This window comes from Rhamphochromis sp. 'chilingali' (assembly GCF_963969265.1).
Source record: "Rhamphochromis sp. 'chilingali' genome assembly, chromosome: 1".
NCBI lineage: Eukaryota > Metazoa > Chordata > Actinopteri > Cichliformes > Cichlidae > Rhamphochromis > Rhamphochromis sp. 'chilingali'.
In genome coordinates this window covers 40,702,950-40,724,752 of record NC_137929.1, presented here as the reverse complement: position 1 = coordinate 40,724,752, position 21,803 = coordinate 40,702,950, and the positions used below count along the sequence as shown (strand labels likewise).

Here is a 21,803-nt window from a genome sequence, read left to right as displayed (position 1 = left end):
TGACCATGTGGTTCCTTATGTGTCTGTTTATGTGTTTCTGTTTTCACATGTGTACTTATCGACTTATGTGTGGATTTTATTTAAACTGTGAAGCACTTTAAAAAGTGCTACACAAATAAAGTTATTTTCATCATTTCATCATGTAAGATAAAAGCTGATCACTCAAAACCCATCTGAAGGTGGAACAGTACCCTGCAAAGATCCCCAAAGTAAAACCAAGTAATATGAAACCCTCACTGTACGGACTCAAAGGCTGTCATTTAAACTGTGTTCCTTCAGCATGCATGTGCCACATGTCAGCATAAGATTGATGGCTAGGAGCACCCTAACTCCTGGACAGATGAAAAACTGAGATAGACTAGGAATTCATGATTATAACTTTAGGAATGAGATAGGCAGACTCGACCTTTAACATTCTTTTATTTCTGGCCTTTGACCCCACCCGTTTGAGTAAAAGGTCACCTCACCTTGTCCACTGATAAAAGTATTGCGGAGCGTAAGTCAGATCAACTCACCAATGCAGCAAACCAGCAATAAATGTAATACATTTAATTAAAATTGACTTTAAAACAAACAATGACAATATATTAATATAAGAAACTACTGAGAACTATTTATCAGCAATTTCTGCTTAAACTTTATTTTTGGTATCAACACAAGACAATGAGGACCTTGTTTTGTTTTCTAAACACTGCCCTTCAGTCTTCAAGGTCAGTGAGTTTCTTCAGATCAGATTTCAACTGCTCTTCATCCTCCACCTCCTCTACCTCCACTTCTATCCCATCCATAGTTTTCTGAAGCTGTTCCTTGATTCTGTTCAGCTCCAGCAGGCCATTCTGTAGGTCCTTGCAAACTTCTCGGATCTTGACAGCGAACTCTGTTTTTGCCCCCTTTTTCAGTTCCATGGAGTCCTTTGCCAGGAAAAACACATCAAGAGCCAGGAAGAGGCCTGACATTACTCCGGTAGTGACACTCATCACCTGGGCAGCTTTGGCAGCACCACCAGCAACATTCAGGACTTGAACAGTATTGATCAGACTGTCTGTGTTGACCACCAGAGCTTTGCCAGCTCGACCACCCTCTTTGATTACATGCTTGACGTCCTGGTTTAAGTGGTTTTTTGCGATGCTCTCTGCATACTTCTCAAAGTCCCACTGCTGGAGTGTCTCCATCCCTTCCTGTCAGGTATATGTGAGATGAAAATTTTACATTAGCAGCTGTGGCCATACCAACACTAGAATTTATTTCTAAATGTAGATTAGCTGAGTGACTTTTTTTGTCCTTGAAACTGATTGTACTGAGATGCACTTTTAAAAAAACGATTTTCTGATTTCTGAGAGAGAAAAAGATGCAAGGTTACGTCACATGATTAATATAGTACTGTAGGTATGTTTTTTCTAAAGGCCTTCCACAACTCTTCTGTCACATTCTTGTCTCCCTAAAAACACTTCCTCATTGTTTTGTCAGCATTTTTTTTTCAGTTTCATTGTGTTTTATTTAACTTCTACTGTGGTTTTTTTTTTCAACATCAGTATTGTTTTGTATGCTTTTGCTGCATTTTTCCATTTGCTGTTTTCTCAAGTTGGAGTGTATTTTACCTTTAAGGGCCACCATAAAACTTAGACTCATCTAAAGTTAAAGCTTACTTGGCTCTTTATGTATATTTACTATATTTCCTTGCATTATTATTGCAGTCAGTTGGTTAAAAAACAACAGCCGTACCTGACAGTCAACTGACAGTCAGGTACGATGGAAAAATGAAAATAATGCTGCATGACAGCATCTCATTGACAGAATGATTGTTTATGTGTTTCTTGTTTCTTTCTCGAGAATTCACTCCGGTAAATGGTTATCATGAAAGTTCAATTCAAACTATGCATCAACAGGAACAAGGCAGCTGAGCTGTCAATGCTTCTGTAAACACTGTAGTTGATGTGGTTTAACCACAGTGCTAAATGATGCTTCACTGACCTTGAGCCAAACATTCAGATTAACAGATTTTTCTTTATATGTTGAGTAAATGGAAGCCTTTCAAACGTGGCATACTGAAAGTATTCAATGCACTCCTATGCCCCATGACAAATTCTTGAGCTAAGAAATAAATTATGTTGCCAGCTCTTCACCAACATCTTACAGGTTTTACATAAAGGACTAACAAACCCAGTGTCAGGGGTTGCTGAGTGGATGTGGAGAAAAGGACTCAAACGCAGGACTCACGGTGAAGATGCAGGGTGTTTATTGTGAGGGACGACTGACGAAAACAGGAGATGGCTGACTGACTGAATAACTGAATGAACGGCTGACTGATCTGAACTTGGAAGGAAAACATGGGGCATAGACAGCAGTGACAACATTAATGACGCGACGCCGACCAGGAGGGAACTGAGGACTTAAATACACTGGCTGAACAATGACTGATAGGTGACAGGTGAGTGAGCAGCTGAACACAATTGAACTAACGATGCATGGAATAAGAACTAGAACACAAAACAGGAAGTGGAACGTACAGGGGATAAACAGTGAACATGAACTGAAAATACTGGGTCAACGACCCAGAAACCCTGACACCCAGTCAGTGAATTCATCAGGAACCGACAGCTGTTTAATTGTAAACATATCACCCAACGCTTTTCAGCAATGTGAGCAGAGTTTGCAAGTAGGGTGGGTTTAAAGAATAGATTTCCCAATTCATACGCTGTCGGGTGCTGAAAGTCGACATCTCAGAGATTCTAAAACTGCAGGTTTTATTACTCTCCAACCTAAAATCACTGATCCAACAACAAAAGAGCAAACTTACGTTTCGCCTTTGAAAAACATTGTCATGAATTTCCTCTTACTTTCGTGTTCTTGCTTCCACCATGATAAAATTGCACTTCCTGCACAGCTCTCTTTTTCAGTATGCTGTAAAACCAGTTTCCCATCAAAAATCGTTTGGCTGCCTGCTGTTTCGTCTTGTTTATACGGTATCAGCAGTATCATGTAATGTGCATAGGTTGATTCACGGTTTTCTTTAGTTTTTCATCTACCGCTGAATATTTTTATTTCAGTCACTTTGACACAAAGGCGTCTGCTGTGATGTTTGCACCTCTGATGAAGTCTCACAAGTGTCGGCTTTGTTTTTATACTGAGATAGTTTACACTGAGTTTTTAATAGCAAAGAAATAGGCAAATAATTTAGAATTAAATATTTTCAATTTAAAAGGTTTAGAGGGATTGAATCAGTTGTAGAAATACGTGACGATACCCAGCCCTACTTGTAAGCCAGCCATCGTGTGTGTTCCCTTCTTGGTACGTTCTTACCTGTAAAAACTCCAGGCACTCTTTGATGTCCTTGATCTCCCCCTGGTAATCTTGAATCATCTTCTCCACCTTCTTGCGGTCCGTCTTTGAATGGACAGTGTCAGTGATATTGGCCGAAGCAGATGTCACGCCACCAGCTGTAGCTATGCCAATGCCTACAGCTGTGACAATCAGCGATGTTCCAGCTGTGAAGGGAGCCAGAATGAGGCCGGTGATGGTGGTGATAGACCCGGCGACACTGGCCAATCCACCGCCGACACTGGCCGTGACCGTTTTTTTGTGAAAATTGTCTGCTGCATCAGCCAAAGCAAGGAGCTCAAGGATGCGCTGCTGCAGTGAGGCGCCACGTTGGTTAAAAAAACGAACAAAAAGTCGAGCGGCCATGAAGACGCGATCAGCTGCTTGTTCCACCACTCTGAGAAAAAGGCACAGGAGAAGGGTTTCACAGGGAAAGCAATGAGTGAACTTCAACCAAGAAACATGTTTTTATATTAAAACTGTAGCTCAACATTGCAAAGCTTCCTATGGGAAAACATATTCTGTGAACAATAAAGAACACGTCTACCTTGCAGCAAGAAATGACGGAATGGTAAATACTTTACTGTCATGGCAAAATAGTCTGAGGTTTTAGGCAGTGTACTGTAACAGAGCTTAAGACTTATTTTCTCAACACAAATGTGTGATTTTAAATGGGATCAGCATCTCAGATGTGGCTCAAAGTGCATCAAAGAAATGTGATATTTGAGATCTCTCAGTTTGTGTAAGAAGGTGGCTGTGAGATTCCAGCAGCAAAGCAGCTGGTTAACATGGAGAGGGTGTGTTTCAGCACTTCCTAACTACTTCCTGGACAACTCTTTATGGCTGGTGGACTATATGATGGGATAAAGGAATGGAAACTGTCTTTAAGAGAAAGAAAGGAAAGCACAACGACCAGTTATTCGTGTGTTTACAAGAAGGGTGGTGGACAGCAATATATCCCGTGTGTTAGTACAGTAATCTGATCCACCCATCAGTGCCTCAGGTCTCTCCATTATGGGCTTAAAGCTAAGGGTGTCTCACAAAAACCTGATAGACATGCAAAACAAGAGACCGTCTTGTTCTGGCTACCAAGAAAAGACAAGATGTGTGGGCAGGAGAATGCTGAGAATGGAGATAGGGAGACATCAATGTTGTTGTTCCAGTATTCCAGAAACCAGGATTACACATCCTGAGTCAGGAACCTACAGTTGGTTTAGCAATGCTACAGCTTACAGGTGACTGGCTGCAGGCTGAGGACCACACCCTCTGTAAGGAGTGAAGATGTCAACAATCTGCAGAGAATAATTAGATTTCCCTTTCATCCAACCAGCTACAGCAGTAATTTTTTGTAAGTTGCAGCTTTTTCAGGTGTGAGCTGGCGTTTGTTCATTTTATAACTATTTTGCCTGTTTTGTTAGTCTAGGGAAGTAAACCCTTGTTTTTTTAAGGTTTGTAACTTCCAGGCAGGTTCTTCAGAGTTTGTGTTGGTGAATAGTTCTGCCTGTTATTTGTTTCTGCTTTAGACTTCCCTGAAGGTTTTGTAGTCCTGTGTTTGTGAATCTGCTAAATCCTAAATAACGCAATAGTCTTGAATAGAGAAGTTGTTTCTGTGGCTATGTGTGAGTCAGTTATTGGTGGGAAACACTTTGGTTAAAGTTAGTTGTGTTAATTGTGCTATACACTCACCAGCTACTATTTTAATTCTCCATAACATGGATGCAACAAGGTGCTAGAAACATCCCTCAGGGATTATGGTCCATATTGACATGACAGCATCACACAGTTGCTGCAGATTTGTTGGCTGCTTGATAAGAATCTCCTGTTTTACGACATCCAAAATGGTGCTCTATTGGACTGAGATCTGCTGACTGCTGAGGGCATCTAAGTAGAGTGAACTCATTGTCATGATCAATAAACCAGTTTGAGATGATTTAGCTTTGTGACATGGTGCGTTATCCTGCTGGAAGCAACCGTCAGAAAATAGCACCACTGTGTTCAAAAAGGGATGGACTCTGGTAGGCTGTGGCATTTCATGATGTTACGTTGGCATTAAGGAGCCAAAGTGTGCCAAGAAAATATCCCCCACACCACCACAACCAGCCTGAACCACTGACACAAGAATGGATGGATCCATACTTTCATTTTGCAGCCAAAACTCATCCATACCAAGTAACAATTTTCCAGTCTTCTACTGTCCAATTTTGGAGCATCCATATGAACCGTATCCGATCTGTTTCAAGGTTCAAAGAATTAATTGAGTTACTGTAGTCTGACCATTCTACCCGGTCATCAAAAAGGGATTCTTGCCCAAAAAAATGCTGCTGACTGGAGATTTTCTCTTTCTTGGATCATTCTCTGTAAACTGTAGATGGTTGTGTGGGAAGATCCCAGCAGATCAGCAGTTTCTGAAACACTTGGACCAACAACCAGGCTATGTTTAAAATCAGTATCAATTTCAGTGAAATCGCATTTGCTTGGCTTGAACATGTCTAAATGCCTCAGTTGCCGCCATATGATTGGCCAACTATTTGCACTAATGTGCAGTTTAAGAGGTGAAGTGGTCAGTGAGTGTAATAAACTGACTGTTCTACTTACTCTTCAGTTTCATCATTCTGGTTTGCCTCATTCCACTCATCCCAACCTAAGGCACAGAAAGACGTTATGAGGTGCAACTTTCAACAACAATAAATAAGGTTAACAGTAAATCAGTGATACCTTCGACTGTTCTCCACCAGGACAAAAGGCCTTCGTCATCCTGGAAATAAACAGTCTTTTAACTTACTGCTTTGTGACTGTATGGAGAAAGAAATTTAAAATCCACAGAACATACACCAGAAAAAATAAGATAAACATACGTCTAGAGGATCCAGGTCCGTTCCTTCCCTGCGCACTGGTACTTCAGCCAACTGCAATGTCTGAACTTTAACTACCTCCTGGAACAAGAGGTGACACATGGAACACTAGACAGAATTTCTAAATGAGCCTAAAATCTCGTCTAAAAAGATTAAACCTGCGTTTGTGTTGCGATTTCAGCAAAGCTTATAAATCATCTGAGGTTTAACACAGTGACGCTTCCTGTTGTGAAATATTAATGTAAGCTGTAAATAACAGCTTCACAAAACTGCCTACAACTAGGCATTAACAAACAAAAAAATGTTACTGTGTAAGTTTTTTTTTCTCTTTAAAACATCTGTACACTGCCGCCTTAGCTTTACTATAACTGTATTTACATGCTTCAATTTTATTACTCTCCAAAATTTTATGCCAACCTCGACAGACCTGACTAACCACCTAGTTTCACCTTTCTATTTTTTCATTTAAACTGTCACGTAATCATATCAGGAACAGCAAAAATGTAAATCTATAAACTATATAAACACTATAATTACTTCTTAGAAATTTCTGTTAGCGAACAAGAAAAAAAGAGTTTTTGATGTTGTTTGTGTTTATATAAATTTAATGACGTTGACAGCAATAGATTAATTCTTAATGTTTTTTTATATGAAAGGCAGAAACCCGTGAACTGCAAAAATGAAATCATGTTGTACTTAAGAGGACTCGATAAAGAGAGGACAAGATCAAGTGAGCCAAAGAACCCATGCATTAGACTAATAATGCATTTTTAGTTCATTTAACTTCATGAGATGATAGATGATCTAGTTTTGGTGAAAAGAAATAGTCCCAAATTGAAAGGTTACTGCAGCGTTGTTTACCAGGTGTTTAAAGTAAAATATGTCAAGCATGGGGACCAAAAACTGGAATGACAACTTCAAAGTCACAAGCTAACCAAACATGGAAAAGCAATTAACATCTCTCTTTTAAATCACCAACTGTTTCTGGTAAGTTGTGAAATGCCACGTCACCCTAGTATAATATTCCTACCTCAACATCTTTATATGTTTAGTATTTAAACATAGCAGTTTAAACCACCCTTTTTCTCTTTCCTTTGTTTGTCGTTACTCAATGGGTCAAATGTAGAGCAGGCTGTATCTTCTTATGTATACGTGGCTGTCATATGAGGCACTGTTCCAATAGATGTAAGCACGTTTAACTCACTGATTTCAGTATTAGTCGCATTTATATTAGCCAGTTTATGAAACAATTATTCTTAAGAGGAATTCTGACAGTTTGATCACAGTATATTCTACCTATACTGCATTAGAGATTACATGAGTAAATAAAGACCGAATTCTGAAATGTCTGTGTGTAGTTTTATTTACACAATGACATAATAGCACTGTGCAAACATATTAGCATGCTCACCTCCCAATTGTATCTTGAAAAAAAAAACCACCGATAAACATTTGATTAAATTGTGTGTCAAGGTTCTCAGCCATCCAGGTCACCGTAGTCTAGGGAGCTTGGGAAGAAAAGCGTCTGGACTTCTATAATTTTCTTGAAGACATTTCACCTCTCATTGGAGAAGCTTCACGAGTTCTAAGAGCAAGTGGTGACAAGTCCCAGATTTTAAATCCCTGCCTTAACGCCCACTCACATCCTGGGCCATTTGACCTCTTAGAACTGAAGAAGCTTCTCGGATGAGAGGTGAAACATCTTCAAGACACCTAAGAAGTCCAGATGTTTTTCTTTCAAGCTCCTTAGGCATTTGATTACATTTATCTTTATTGCTTAATGTAAAGATAGCATGTAAGTTAGAAAGGTGCTATATACATTTACTTCATTACTAACCTGGGGCGTGGCTTGAGTGTCAGAAAATGCATTTGCAGAGTCCTGTGGGGTCAAAAACAAAGCAAATAAGAACTCGATATGTTTGAGAAGAAACTGCCGGTGGTATTTCAGTATTCCTGTGAAATCTGGAAAATAGTTTAAAAGTCTTCAGGAAAGAGGAAAAAAAGTCATTACAAATATGTTTTTCTTGATTTTTTTCAGCCACCCACATGAAAACAGTGACATCAAACCATCAGTATCAACATGAAAAGAACCAGGCAACATGTAAAACAATGGTGAATATTAAATTAGTTTATTCTGAATTCATAAGGACCCAATACTCTGCATAACATACCCTGGTTCTTCTCCTTTGGGCCTGTGTTGGCTGGGTTTTTACATCACAGCTGGTGTCAGCATCTATATACCAAACAGACTTTGGAAAGGGAGTGAACTGAGTGCTTAGGGCTTAATACTGTGTAAATGTTACACTTATGCACCTGACAAAGATTTTCAGAAGGTACAAAGTTTCTTGTTTGTTTGTCTGGTTTTCTTCACTTTTTCTCCAGTGCATTTGGCTTTATTAGCATAGTCTCTAAATCAGGGGTGGGCAATCTCAGTCCACGAGGGCCGGTGTCCCTGCAGGTTTTAGATGTGTCCTTGAACCAACACAGCTGATTTAAATGGCTAAATTAGCTCCTCAACATGTCCTGTAGTTCTCCAGAGGCCTGGTAACAAACTAATCATGTGATTAAGGTGTGTTGACCCAAGGTGAGATCTAAAACCTGCAGGGCCCTCGTGGACTGAGATTGCCCATCCCTGCTCTAGACACATTCCCGTACACTGTTCTTATCAAACTTCACCAGTCCGGGAAATATGAGTGCCATTTTCCTTGTTATGGCTGCAGTTAAGACATCGACAAACATCATGACGAAAATGCTGATCGTTAAGTAAGCACTGCTTCAACCTGGTCACATGCTTTGCATTTTTGCAGACTGACAACATGCTAGTATTTTTCACTGAACAATAGGTTCTGGAAATCACCAAGTGCGAGAAGATGGTAAGATAAAACAACCATTACAAGAAATGCAATTAGGTTAACAAAAGGTGATGTACTAAATGAAGTCATACATTTCTGTGTGTAGCAGGTGAATAAGAAATAACTTTGAGCTTGGAGGGCTGGGTTCATTTTAAAGACAAGGAGATGTGGTTATTGCCTTACATGTCTCTCTATTGTGCTGTCATCCAGGCTTTCAGAGCTGGTGGAGTTGTCACTGTGAATATCTGCTTGGTTTTCCTGATAATTGTTGAGAGGAAAACGCAGGAAATCACAGACAGAGCCAAGTACACTTCTGTTATAATAAAATCTGTCAAATGTGTTATGTTAAAAGTCCTTAACCATAAGAAATACCAGACATGTGCATCTTTTTATTTCCATCTTAGGCCTTACCAGTGTCTTGACAGAGGTAACCGTCAAATCTCTCTGACATTGATCCTGAATCTAAATTGCAAACAAACAGTGGCAAACATACTCACATTAAGTAGAAACTCCAGCTAGCAGTGGGAAACTCTAAAACTGAATTGATCGTCGACATCATACCTGTGTGTACGACTTAAAGGGATTTACTTTCTGCATCGTCTCTTTGAACCTTCCAGGGTTCTAAAAACACAAAGTAGAAAAGAGCAACAGACATTACTCCTTTAAATCTATGTGTCTATTAAAAGCTGTAAACAATCAATGTAAGCACTATTCATGAAGTGGATTCAAAATTAAAATTGAAAGGAAACAAAATGGTCAGGAAGTATTTGGTCTGTGGAGATTCTATTGTTTTTGCTTTGGCAACATCTTGTGGTCGTGGAAAGAACAACACTGAGAGCGTACTCTACTCCAAATTACACAGCTGACTTTCTTAAACTAAATGTGGGTAGGAAAAATAAACGTGTATGTAATGGTATGAAACAGACAGAGATCGACCTGCTTCTCTGGCAAGTTGATTTTGCCTGTCAGGCTTCCAGCGCTGCATGTGAGGTCATTGTGTTGAGGCTCGACATCCTGAAAATATAAAATGCAAGAAGAGGACAGTTTTCTGTTCGCGTTCAACAATTAAATTATCAGTAATTATTATTAAAAATGAAACCTTTGGCTGTGAGGATCTGAATGGGTTGACTTTCTGAATCATTCCTGGATTCTAAATTATTATTTAAAAATAAGTCAATAAATAAGGAGGCCCAGCACTGCAAGAACAAGCCACAAATTAACACAGAGGGTAGTAGATTATGCAGAACTTGGAGCAGTACTTGTTTGTCTTGAAGTTCTTTCCCAGTCTCTTGATGATTTGCAGAATCATCTGGAGGATCACTCTAAAGTCAAAGGAGATGAGAGGAAGTTTCAGGTTCAAAATCTGTTTTTTTCTTTATTTGTTTTTGTTTTTTTGCAGAAAAAGGTCTCAAAGTGAGCAACTAAAATGTAGATGTTACAGATTCAGTTTGTACTTTAACTGATAGATTGGAGTCGGACCAAACAGGAAGTGAAATGTTGCCAGCCCACAAATGTCTGAGCCAATGAACAAGACAACCACTTCCTTACAAAGTTATTATGAAAACATTTTCAGGTTAATGTTTTTTGCTTTGCGTGTCGCCACAGGAGCTCCAGATGAATGCAAATAGTGACAACAGGCTTGACCTTGTTTTCCCATTGCCAGTGGCTTTAGGACCCATCATAGTATTTGCTTCTACTTGCGTCACCTGCTGTGTCTTTGCATTGACTTTGTATCTAACTTTGTAATCAGTCTGAACACGCCAATTGGCACAACTCCCAAACTTTGTATTAAAATAAGAATTCAACAGGCAGAATTAGAAAATTTCATTCAGTCATCCATAGACTAGATATTGGCGTCTGACAAAGATACAAAGCTTTACAATTTTGAAACTGCGGTGTCTTTAAACATAGTTCATATAAAGATGATTTGACCTCCGAGGCCGCATGCTGAGAACAGACATCAAAGGTAGAGTTGCGTACCTGTGCAAAAGACTTGAAGGGGTTGACTTTCTGCATCATTCCTTTCAACATTCCAGAGTTCTGAAACAACAGCATAACTATCAGACTTTGGGGTTTTTCCTTCCACATCTGTGTGAATTTTTGTGTAACATGATGATCAGATGTTAAAGGTCATATGGTATTTTGTCCCCATTTTGACCTTTTTTGTCTTGTGAAAATCTGTAGGGGCTTTTCTGCAATGTCATCTCAAATGTTAGGAAATCCAGTTTCAAGAAATGCGTGCGGATGTACAGGTCGTCACTAGTGACTTGAAGGAACCTATGATCAAGTGATTTTTTTTCTACCATCAGATTTCTGACATCAAATTCATGCAGATTCTCAACTTTTTCCTACCTGAGTAGAGTTTTCCTTTCCCCGCTCCGGCAACTCTGAATATGGTGCTTTGGAGACCTGTGTGAGAAACCCAGCTGAGTGGACGACCTATTATTACTGCCACTATTTTCTTGGTAACATTGAAACAATCCTATTACCTGTGAGGTAGGCTTGAATGGGTTGACCTTCTGCATGACCCCTTTCAGCATACCAGGGTTCTGAAAGTGAGCAAACACTGAGTCACTGTGCACCAAACCATGACTAGAGGAATGCACATTTAATATGCTAACTGAAGGCAACTAATCACCTTGACTCGACCTCGCTGAGAGAAAACAAGAAACAGCAGTACTGAGGTTAAGTCTTCAAAACACACATTTCTTGTAGGAAATCCCTGCTGAGACCCCGTTACTTAAATGAAATTAGCGACACGACATTAAGAATATTCTCATAATCAGGACAGAACTTTTAAATTTTGTAGTTTTTTGTGTTTAGTTTTTTTCTTAGCTTTCTCTTAGCTTCTTAAAGCAGCTGTGAGTTTCTAGGAATAAAAAGAAGCTATTTTTTGTGACCTTGAGTTAGTTAATTAGTTTTCCCTTCCTTCCTTCCTTCCTTGACTGATGGTGGTGCTGTTTGCTCCATTTTGGGTTCTTTGTTTCCCTCTATGTTGGCAGCTGAGGATCACATGGGGGAGCAGTGATGACTAACTGTTTGTTTTTTTTAACTCTGTGTTTGGTAAATCTGGCTTTACTCCATCTGCATCCACCATTTACAAGCACCAGCTGTACGATTTAGAGGTCATGTCTTTTTTGTTTTATAAGTCTTCTTTATTTGTTTAAACATGGGAATAACTTTATAAATAAATTACTGGAACTAGTTTTTGTGCAATGTACTGTTTATAAGGTTGCAGAAGCCTGCAGTCAGCTGAGACTGAAGAAGTCACTTGGATGAGTGATGAAACATTTCTCCTACTGAAAACGCTACGTCCAGATGAACAGAATCAACCTTTTAGGGTGCTGGAACTAGAGCTTTCCTCTTTTCATTGAAACTGGTCATTCTTGGGGGGGTTGTTCATACTTTTAGAGCAGCCATGCATCCCTTCCATCTCTCCATCTACAAGTTGTACCATAGACTCTTTGATATAAAATGTCTATAATTTTTAAATCAACAGATGAATACAGCGCAGTAAAACGCAGTAGATTTCATCCAATACAAGGCTTTATTCAAGAGTTTTGAATTGCTCAAATAAGCTGCGTCTTTCTGCATCCAGTTTTAAGATAAAACCATACAGCACTCGCTAATTTTACACTGTTGTGGTATCACAATGTCTTGTTTACTGTCGCTATCTATGTATTTGGAACTACACTGATAAGAAAATAAATTCTTAGCATAGAAAGCAGGTTTCAAGTGAAATATTTTGGGAAGATAGGCAGCAGGGTGGTGCAGTGATCAGCACTGGTGCCTCACAGCAACAAGGTTCTAAATTTTGACGCCACCATCTAAACCGGGCCTTTCTGTGTGGAGTTTGCGTGGGTTCTCTCCAGGTACTCTGGCTGCTCCACACAGTTTAAAGACATGCAGTTAGTGGGGATAGGTTAATTGTGAGTGGTTGTCTGACTCTCTATGTCAGCCCTGTGACAGACTGGAGACCTGCCCAGGGAGTACTCGTGCCCTATAGTAGTGGGGACATGCTCCAGCCCCACTGCAACCTTGATAAGCAAAAGAGGATGGATGGATGGATAACTTTGGAGGAGTGGTAGTTGTTGTTCAAAAGTGACTTTGCATAACTGTACAACTGGCAAAATTATCGTCCATGGCGTACTTTTTACACAGAAGAATATCACATATTAGCAGTACTTTGCACCTCACCTGAGCTGTGTCTGCGGGTTGTTCCAGTGAATCTGAGGAGGGAGTTGTATTAACCGTGAAGGAGGCCTGCATAGAGAGTTAACGTCCTGTCATTTTCAATGAGGTACCGAACAAAGAAGCTCTTGTGTGTCAGACTGTCCATGCATTTTTACCTGAGCAGTGGATTTGAAGGGATTGACCATCTGCATGACACCCATCACCCCCGTCCTCTGATGTTTATGATAACAACACATTTATTATAAAAAAAATTCTTTCTGCATCCAGTTAAAGTCGATCTTATTCACCAACAAGAAATGGATGGGCCTTGGCCTTGTCAAATTAAAAAAAACATCCTAGAGGGGTCATCATCACTTAATAAAAGATTGAAATATACGTTTGCATTTGACCCTGTGTGGATTAATTAAACTCCAAAATAAATTCAAACCTGTTCCACTCAATTATTGTTTGTTTTGCTTTTGTTTTTTAAGTCATGTGCAATCATTCCGCCCTGGAAAAAGAACAGTTCAAAGAACTCATTATAAGCCCAAACTTCCCGTGACATTCATGCCCACGAGGAGTGTATGTAAGCTTCCGCACACAACTGTAAAAGCTTGTGAATCAAGTGTTTGTTCTGCAATAGCCATTCTGAGTTTCTTAAATCAGTCCCTGACAAAGAACACTGAAATTTTAAAACATGAAACTAACACAGAATCTTAAGAGGAACAATTAAAAGTCATAGTTGTAACATTTTCAAAAAAAACTATGATACACTCAGAGTGGAAAGGGCCAGGGCTGTAGTAAAAGTTTGTTTTATGGTGTTTTTATTACAATATTGTGACTTCAGCCTGTTATGGGATCATTGTGATGTCTTGTGGTGTTGTATAAAAAAATTAAAAAGTGTTTGTACAGCTCTCTCTATGCCCTTTCATATGATATATTACTCAATATGGTTTCTTGAATTTTTTTCCAGCTCACATTGTGTACTAACGGAGTCAGTTAAGTCTTAAGTTTCAACTGATTTACAAATTTGTTGTGACCTTGACCTGATTTTCACCTAAATTAAATGAGCTCAACGCTGGACTGCTACAAACAAACAGGCAAACCATCGGGATCAGACTGAAATGAACAAACACACTGTAGGAAGTAGCTGAAACTAAATTCATAAGACAATTAACTCAAATTGAAAAATAAATATTTAAATAAAAACACTGATTTAAATTGAAATTATTTTGGAAGAGTGACAGATGTTTGTAGCAACTGATGCAGAAGTCACTTTGCATACTGTACAATTTGCATAATAGTTGCCTAGTGTGTACTCAGCTTTTCCACAGAAGAGTTTTTCACTATTATCAAACATAATAATTTTCCCTGTGATCACATTCAGGTATACCTTTTTTTTCTGTCTCAAAAGAAGATTTGCTTGCACAACTATGTCAGGAAAGGCACCAGCATCTTCATGGTGCATTTTTACCTGATAGGTCAATGTGAAGTGATTAACTTTCTGCATGCCCCCATCACCCCCACCCTCTCGTGTCTATGCAAAGCAACACGTTTATTACAAAAAGGGAAATAAATGCAAAATTCAAATTGAATCGTGCCAACTAAAGACAAACTCTCAGCTTTGTCTTTGGTTTAAGTTCAATAGCGTCCTCAGTGGTGTCTTCCTATATGAAAAACTGTGTTTTAATGTCCCAGTGTGAACATTCACCTGTGAGCCATCCCCATCATCCTGCTTGTTCTGGCTGTGTCTGACGGCACTGCCGAGCTCCTGATGATAAAGGAAAGCTTGTTTGAATGGCAGGGAGATATGTAGTATTAAAAAAAAAAAATCAGGACGTTATCACACTTCCTGTACTTCTCTCCTGGATATAGGTGGGACTACCTGAGTAGCAGCCGCTGAGCCTTTGTCTCGTTTGAATATATTCATTCTGAAACACATTAAGTTTTCATAATTTCGTTGTACATATACAATGACAATAAAGGGCAATTCTGCTCTATTGTATTCTGTTAAGGAGCTGTTTTAGTGCGTTAAAGCACTTTCACTGTTTTCACGGCAAAGCTAAACAACAACATACTTAACAAATTATAGCGCTATGCCTGCGTTATAAGCCAAACACCAATACTAAAAATGTTAGTTAAAGCGACATTAATAATAACAGTTGCAGTCGTGCTCTCGACTGTTATTATTGCGTCAACTTGCGCAACTCTGCGCAACTTGGCGGAAAAAACTTTCTGCTTATTGAGTCACTTTAGACGACATAAACAAGAAAGGCGGCACAGCCCGAAAGTGTCAGGGTTTAAACACAGCCCCGCGTGAGATGCACAAAGCAAAGCCACGTTCAAAGCTCTGTGCACTGTGGCCGTTTTGTCCGGAGGAATGTTTGACAGCAGCAGAGCCACAAACAGCACGGCGAAAAGAGCACGGATCCTACCTCGGTGTCGAGTCTGGAAAACAAGGCAGCCAACACTCACACACACAAACACACGACACTAAGTGGGAAAAGTGAGGTACTGTTGTCAAGCCAGCGTCCAGTTCGAGAAGTACAGACGAGCGAGTCCCCACTTTTTTGTGTGTTTTGTGTGTATACTGAGTATTATGGTAAGAGACGTCGAGACCTGATTTCAAAATAAAAGCCCCTTCAAGTGAATTTAGGTTCAACATTAACTAACTTATCTGTCCATTATAACAATAGTTAATTAGTCTCCTTTCCACACTCTAACGATAGATTAGTACTCTAGTCGTACCCTGTCAGTATCAAGGCACTCTTCTTCTGGATTTCAAAGTAAAAGCCCAGATTTTTACCTTTTTGAGCTATCTTTCAATGACTTTAGAATCCCGTTAAAAGGAAAATTCCAGTTTCCACATACTAAATGCAGCCTATATCAACAGTACACACCCTCACACAGGTACCATGTCAATATCAAATCAATCTGATTTTGCATTTCAAAGTAAAGGTCCTTTGAAATTCCTTGTATATGAGGTACACTTTCAAGAACTTCATGATGCTAGTAGGAGCCATTTGAATTTACCTATGTATGAACTAGTTTTTGAACGTTAAGGACACTGTTAAAAGGAATATTCTTGTTTTGATGACAGGCAACCAGTCAGCAGCCTGTAGAGAGCAAATGAGGTGAACAATTTTTTCATGGGGTTCTGTTTACAGGTCTCTACTGCCTCTTGCACTGCACACTCTGGCCTCCAAACATCTCTAATGCCTATGATTCTTTACTGCTCCTCCTGTTCTTATCCCCGAGTAAACTTTGTTGCTATAAACCTGACAAACATCCTTTGCTTGACTATGACTTCGGTCCTGGTTATGTTGCAGACTGTTGGAGAAACTACACTAGGGTAAGGAAGGACAGGTTATGGTTGGTATTAGCCCCAGGGTTCTGAGCACTCTCCCAGCTGTCTATGATCTTGAGCAACATTTACAAAATGTTTCTGAAGCAGGAGAAGATACTGATGTTACACACATTTTATGTTGTACATATTTTGCCCAGTTCCTGATGAATCAACACCGTCACAGTTTAAGAGTGTCCTCCTAGCCTGATAACAGTGGCCACACAGTGAGAACTTTGGAAGTCAACATCACCTTGTTTGATTTCTAAAGTGAATGTAACACAATCATTCTACTTCTACTGAGGGAGACAGTACACGAAATGCCAGCAAGCACATCCACCATCTCATGGACTGCTGGCCAGCTGTCAGACAGGCCACAGTATGTGAGACTGGGCAGAGCTCAGTTTGATTTGATGGTGTGTAGTACAGGAGCTCCACTGGAGACAGTGATCTCTCCACCCCTTTCACCTTCTACGTCTCAGACCTTCAGTACACCTTCAGGAAATTGTCACAATGGGTGTGGTTTCACCTTACTGATCTGGTTACTCCTCACGTGGCATGTGAGGGGAGAGGGCGAGTAGGGCTCAGATATTTTCTGTTGTCCATGTCATCGATCCTGTTCCGGTGTCTCTTGCTCTCTCTTCTTGTCTCTTTATCAGATTCTGATTTTACTGATGCAAACACAATGGTTTTCAGAATGGATTTTGTTGAAACAGTCACAGTAAAGAGCTCCAATTAGCCTCTTGGATTTCTTCTTTGATTTCTTAACCCTCCTGCCATCCTTTAAAAAACTCACACCCATCACCCTAGGGACCATTCTCAGCCACGCCATAAAAAGACCATATATCCATATTTTATTCCACTTTAAATTAGCCAACCTTGTAAAACTACTTCTCCCTGAAATATTCATGTAAAGTTTTAATTATATTTTCGTTGTTTTAACCCTTCAAATCCCAGTGTTATTACATGAGCGCCCTGTGTTATAAGCCCCAAAAACCAAAAAACGAAACTAAATATTTCCACAAAAAACCAGTTGAAGTAATATGTGATTGTCATTATAAGTAGGCCTTTAGATGGACCAAAGATTGGCACCAACATACATTTTGACCTGCCATTATTTTTTTTGCATTTTTTTTGCAATTTAAAAATTAAAACTTCAAGGCCCTGAGTCTTCATTGACATCCAAGAAAAGAAGAAAAAATAAAATCATATGATGATAATTTGGGGTTGAAAAATAGCGTTTATAATGGAAGTCAATGGGCAGAAAATGGTCCCCAGGGTGATGGGTGTGGGGATTTCTGCTGCTCAGCCATTTTAGGCTGATTTAAGGAATTCACACTGGAATATTAACATTGACAGGTAAAAACTATCCTGTGGCAAGTTTGGTTATATTCCACTGAACACAGTGGAAATGGCAGCCATTTAACACATAGCAGTGGCACAAAAAGGTCCCAAGAAGGCAGGAGGGTTAAAGAGAGTTATCGCTACAAGACAAATTTCCTGGGACAGGATGTTGACATTTTGAAACAGTAGTACTGCCCGGGTGTCCTCGATTACAACTGGATGAACTGGAAGACCAACATAGTAAAAATATATAAAAACAGGATGTTGATCTTCAGCGCTATAATATGTTGTTTTAGAATTATTGTGTTGTCCGTGCCGAAATGTGAAAACATTGATACACTTCGTACACTTCCTCAGATTTATACTATATACTCATTTATACTGTAATGAAAGTTAATAGTGACCTGTACATGTAAATGAAAGAGAGAGTAGAGGAGAACAAGTTATCAGTACATCATGGGGAGTCCATATACATATACTGACCAAAAATAACCACGTTCCTGACAGTAATACCGTGGCCTAGGTAAGGTCATCTTCAGAAAGTATCTGGTTAGACACATTGTTTCTAAGGTCTTTGGTAATTGTATTATTTTTGAATTTAGAAAACAACTGTTACAGGTCAACCTGGCATTACGCTTGTAGTTTGGCTAATTGATTTGTGTTGATTTGCTTTCAGTACCATCCAACCAAGCTCACAGAGATTGGAGTAGATTCCTCTTTTGTTTCCTGGATGATAGACGACTTGACAGAAAGGCCACTCTTTGTCAGATCCAGGAAATTCGTTACTGGGACATTATTGAGCAGCACGGGGACTCAACAGGGGACCGTCCTGGCCTCATTCTTTTTCACATTCTTTTTCTAGCCAAATCCAGAAATACTCAGATGACACTGCTATTGCAGTGGGTGTCTGAATCTGAATACAGGGGTCTTGTAAAAGCCTTCACAAATTGGAGTCACAAAAATTACCTCATAGTGAACACCTCTAAGACAAAGGAAATAAATAGATTTCTGACGATTCATGCCCCCCTCCAGCCTGTCAAAGTTTGTTGGGGTGGTCATAGAGGTGGTGACAATATATAAATATATAATTTTACACTTAGATAACAAATTAGACTGGTCCCTGAATACAGACAAACTTTACAAAAAGGTGCAACACTGCCTCTTTATTTCAGAATGCTAAGCTCTCTCTGCAGTAACACACGGAAAGTATTCTACCAGTCTGTGGTGGAAAGTCTGCTGTTCTTTGCTGCACTCTGCTGGGGAAGCATACTTGTTTGTGTGTTTTGTGTGTATACTGAGTATTATGGTAAGAGACGTCGAAAGCTAGTGGGAAAAACTGGCTCTGTAACTGGAACCACGATGGAAATGGTAGTGGAAAGATGGAAACTAAAGACCTTATTTGCACTCACAGCATCAGGCTTTTCAATTCTCATACAAATATCAGATTAATTATGAATTACCCTCTAGGATCAATACATTTTTTTCTTATTCTTATTATTGTTCCTAAGCAATTGTCTGGCAAACTGCTCCACAGTGGACCATCTTTGGTTATAAAAACCTTTACAGACTCCACTGTTGGATTATATGTGATATATGTTGACATGAACTGTTGTCCATGGAAACAGAAATTTTCCTTTTAACAGCATTCTGAAGTTACTAAAAGAATAGGTCAATTCTGAGGGCTTTTACTCTGAAATCCAAAATCAGATGAACTTGATGTTGACATGATACACTGTAAGGGCATGTATTGATGATATGGACTGCAATTAGTCAATGGAAACAGGAATTTTCCTTTTGATAGCGTCCTCCATTAATTATAAAACGTATCTCAGATACAGGTTATTTCAAAGAGCTTTTACTTTTAAAATCAGGCTGACTTGAGATCGACGTTATACCAGCATGAGAATCATCTACTGATGATATGGACTGCAATTAGTCTGTGGAAACAGGAATTTTACTTTTAACAGCATCCTGAAGTTACTCAAAGAGTAGCTCATATACAGGCAAATTCAAATGGCTTTTACTTGAAATGTAAAATCAGATTGATTTGATATTAACATGGTACCAGTGTAAGGGTACTGTTAATATAGACTGCAATTAGTATGCAGAAACTGGAGTTTTCTTTTTAACTAAAGTTATTAAAAGAATACCTCAAAAAGTTCAATTCAGAGGACTTTGAAATCCCAAAGAAGACAGCTTTGATATTGACGAGGTACTACTAGAGTACCAGGGTGTGTCCTGTGGATCTAACGTTAGAGAGTGGATTGATTATTGTTATTATGGGCAGATGTATTTGTTAATGTTGAAGGTTAATCAATCGAATGTGGCTTTTATTTTGAAATCAGGTCTCGACGTCACTTACCATAATACTCAGTATACACACAAAACACACAACAAAGTGGGGACTCGCTCGTCTGTACTTGTCAAACTGGACGCTAGCTTGACCCCAGTAAATGGGCCTGTGTTTAACCTAACAACACAAACGAGTTTTCAGACGTGTACACCGCAGAGTAGTGGGCTTCCTCTTCAGAATTAAGGGAGGGGCGACATGGCAGTCACACCGTGCTCTGATTTCAGCACAGTGTTGCTGCACATTGGCCAACAACAGCTACTTGGCGTCACTGCTCGACACCCTGACAGCTGTGAGAAGGCAGAACGTGACACGCCATGCTTTCATTAATTCTACCAGTTTTTACCTGCGGCACCGTGTTACCTATAAGGGGCGTGGCTTTGCATTTACCCATTCCCTGGGGCTTGTTTTGAATGTGTGCCCAGAAATGTGGAGCTGACTGAGCATTAAACATCCACAGAGGCAACACTAAACTGTTTGGCCTGGATATAAACACCCTTTGTGGGCCTTTCTTCATTTGTCATACCTATTTTTTAATTAACACATAATTAATCCCACAGGATTACACAACAATCTTCAGCCCTTATTTCTCAACATACTGTAGCCTACTCATGGTTAACTTTTTTAACGTTTTGCCTGGAGCATCAAACTTAAGACTGTGCAGTTTTCTTCATTTCAATTGCCACAGGATTAAAAAGGATTAGATTAAAGTTTTTGTTTGTTTGTTTGTTTGTTTTTTACAAAGGTAGTCTTAGTTTTCTAAGACTTTTTTAACATTCTCTGTTAAACAAGTATTAGCACCACATTAAGAAGAATATTGATAGTTTTGAGAATAAATTCAAAATTTTGAGATTAAAGTCCTAATTTTAATTGTAGAAAAAATCCTGTTTTGAATTTTATCTTCAGAATTTTACTTTGAGAGAAAAAAAAATCAAACTGAGTAGATTACATTTCTTGTTTCAAGATAAACTGCTAGGCCAGCGACGCATATTTTGTGACAATGGTACATCCTCTTCTAATGTCTAATCATTGATAACGTTTCATTTTGTACAAATGCATTTTTCCAAGTTTATGTTTATGGGACAAAAGGAAAATAATGTCTTTTGTTGTCACTTAAACTGATTCTGAAGTACAATTTTACTAACTCAGAGGTCATAGCAACTGTGGCAGTAGATACAACTGTAATGTCCACATTTTGACTTTTTTTTCTCAAACTGCTCAATAATTTGTTTTTCTTTATGTGCCTCTAATTCTCCTTTCTACTATCCTTCCCACCATCTTCAAATAGATGTGGGGGAAGTATCCGATATCTACAGTATCACTGCCAACACTGATGTTGGTACAGAATCAATGGTAGTGCGATTGTCTAATAACCGGTCGCGGCAGATGGCTGCTCCTACTTGAGCCTTGTTTTGCTGCAGGTTTCTTCCTGTTAAAATTTTTTTTCTCCTTCCCACTGTCACCAAACGTGCTTGCTCACAGGGGGTCTGTCCTGATTTTTTCTGTGTTTTCTTACAATATAAAGAAGGTTTAGGCGACAGTGTTGTGATTTGGAGCTATATGAATTGAAC

General features: G+C 39.2%; 1 protein-coding gene across 3 annotated transcripts; it reads right to left on the bottom strand.

Annotated features, from left to right (window-relative positions):
- Positions 1–376: 376 nt before the first annotated feature.
- Positions 377–15,799, bottom strand: LOC308391848 (uncharacterized protein). Of its 3 annotated transcripts, XM_080874604.1 has the most exons (21): positions 15,631–15,799; positions 15,081–15,126; positions 14,907–14,966; positions 13,372–13,428; positions 13,220–13,285; positions 11,512–11,571; positions 11,375–11,431; positions 11,003–11,062; positions 10,282–10,344; positions 10,122–10,172; positions 9,959–10,036; positions 9,584–9,643; positions 9,434–9,484; positions 9,206–9,280; positions 8,342–8,419; positions 8,008–8,049; positions 6,174–6,251; positions 6,034–6,073; positions 5,914–5,959; positions 3,301–3,715; positions 377–1,178 (listed from the first exon to the last, which is right to left on the bottom strand). In XM_080874604.1, the coding sequence occupies exons 2-21, from the start codon at positions 15,123–15,125 to the stop codon at positions 699–701; spliced, it is 1,962 nt and encodes a 653-aa protein (XP_080730730.1). In that variant the 5' UTR covers position 15,126; positions 15,631–15,799; the 3' UTR covers positions 377–698. The 3 variants fall into 3 exon arrangements, with proteins under 3 accessions (XP_080730730.1, XP_080730732.1, XP_080730731.1); XM_080874606.1 differs by having other exon boundaries at positions 15,081–15,799; XM_080874605.1 differs by lacking the exon at positions 10,122–10,172.
- Positions 15,800–21,803: the final 6,004 nt, after the last annotated feature.

Excerpts from the sequence above, each read along its gene's own strand:
- LOC308391848 (XM_080874606.1), bottom strand. The coding sequence starts at position 15,137 with ATGTGTTTCAGAATGAATATATTCAAACGAGACAAAGGCTCAGCGGCT. Across the intron at positions 13,286-13,371 it reads CCTTCAAATCCACTGCTCAG|GCCTCCTTCACGGTTAATAC; the intron begins GTAAAAATGCAT and ends CTCTCTATGCAG. Across the intron at positions 9,485-9,583 it reads CCTTTAAGTCGTACACACAG|ATTCAGGATCAATGTCAGAG; the intron begins GTATGATGTCGA and ends TTTGCAATTTAG.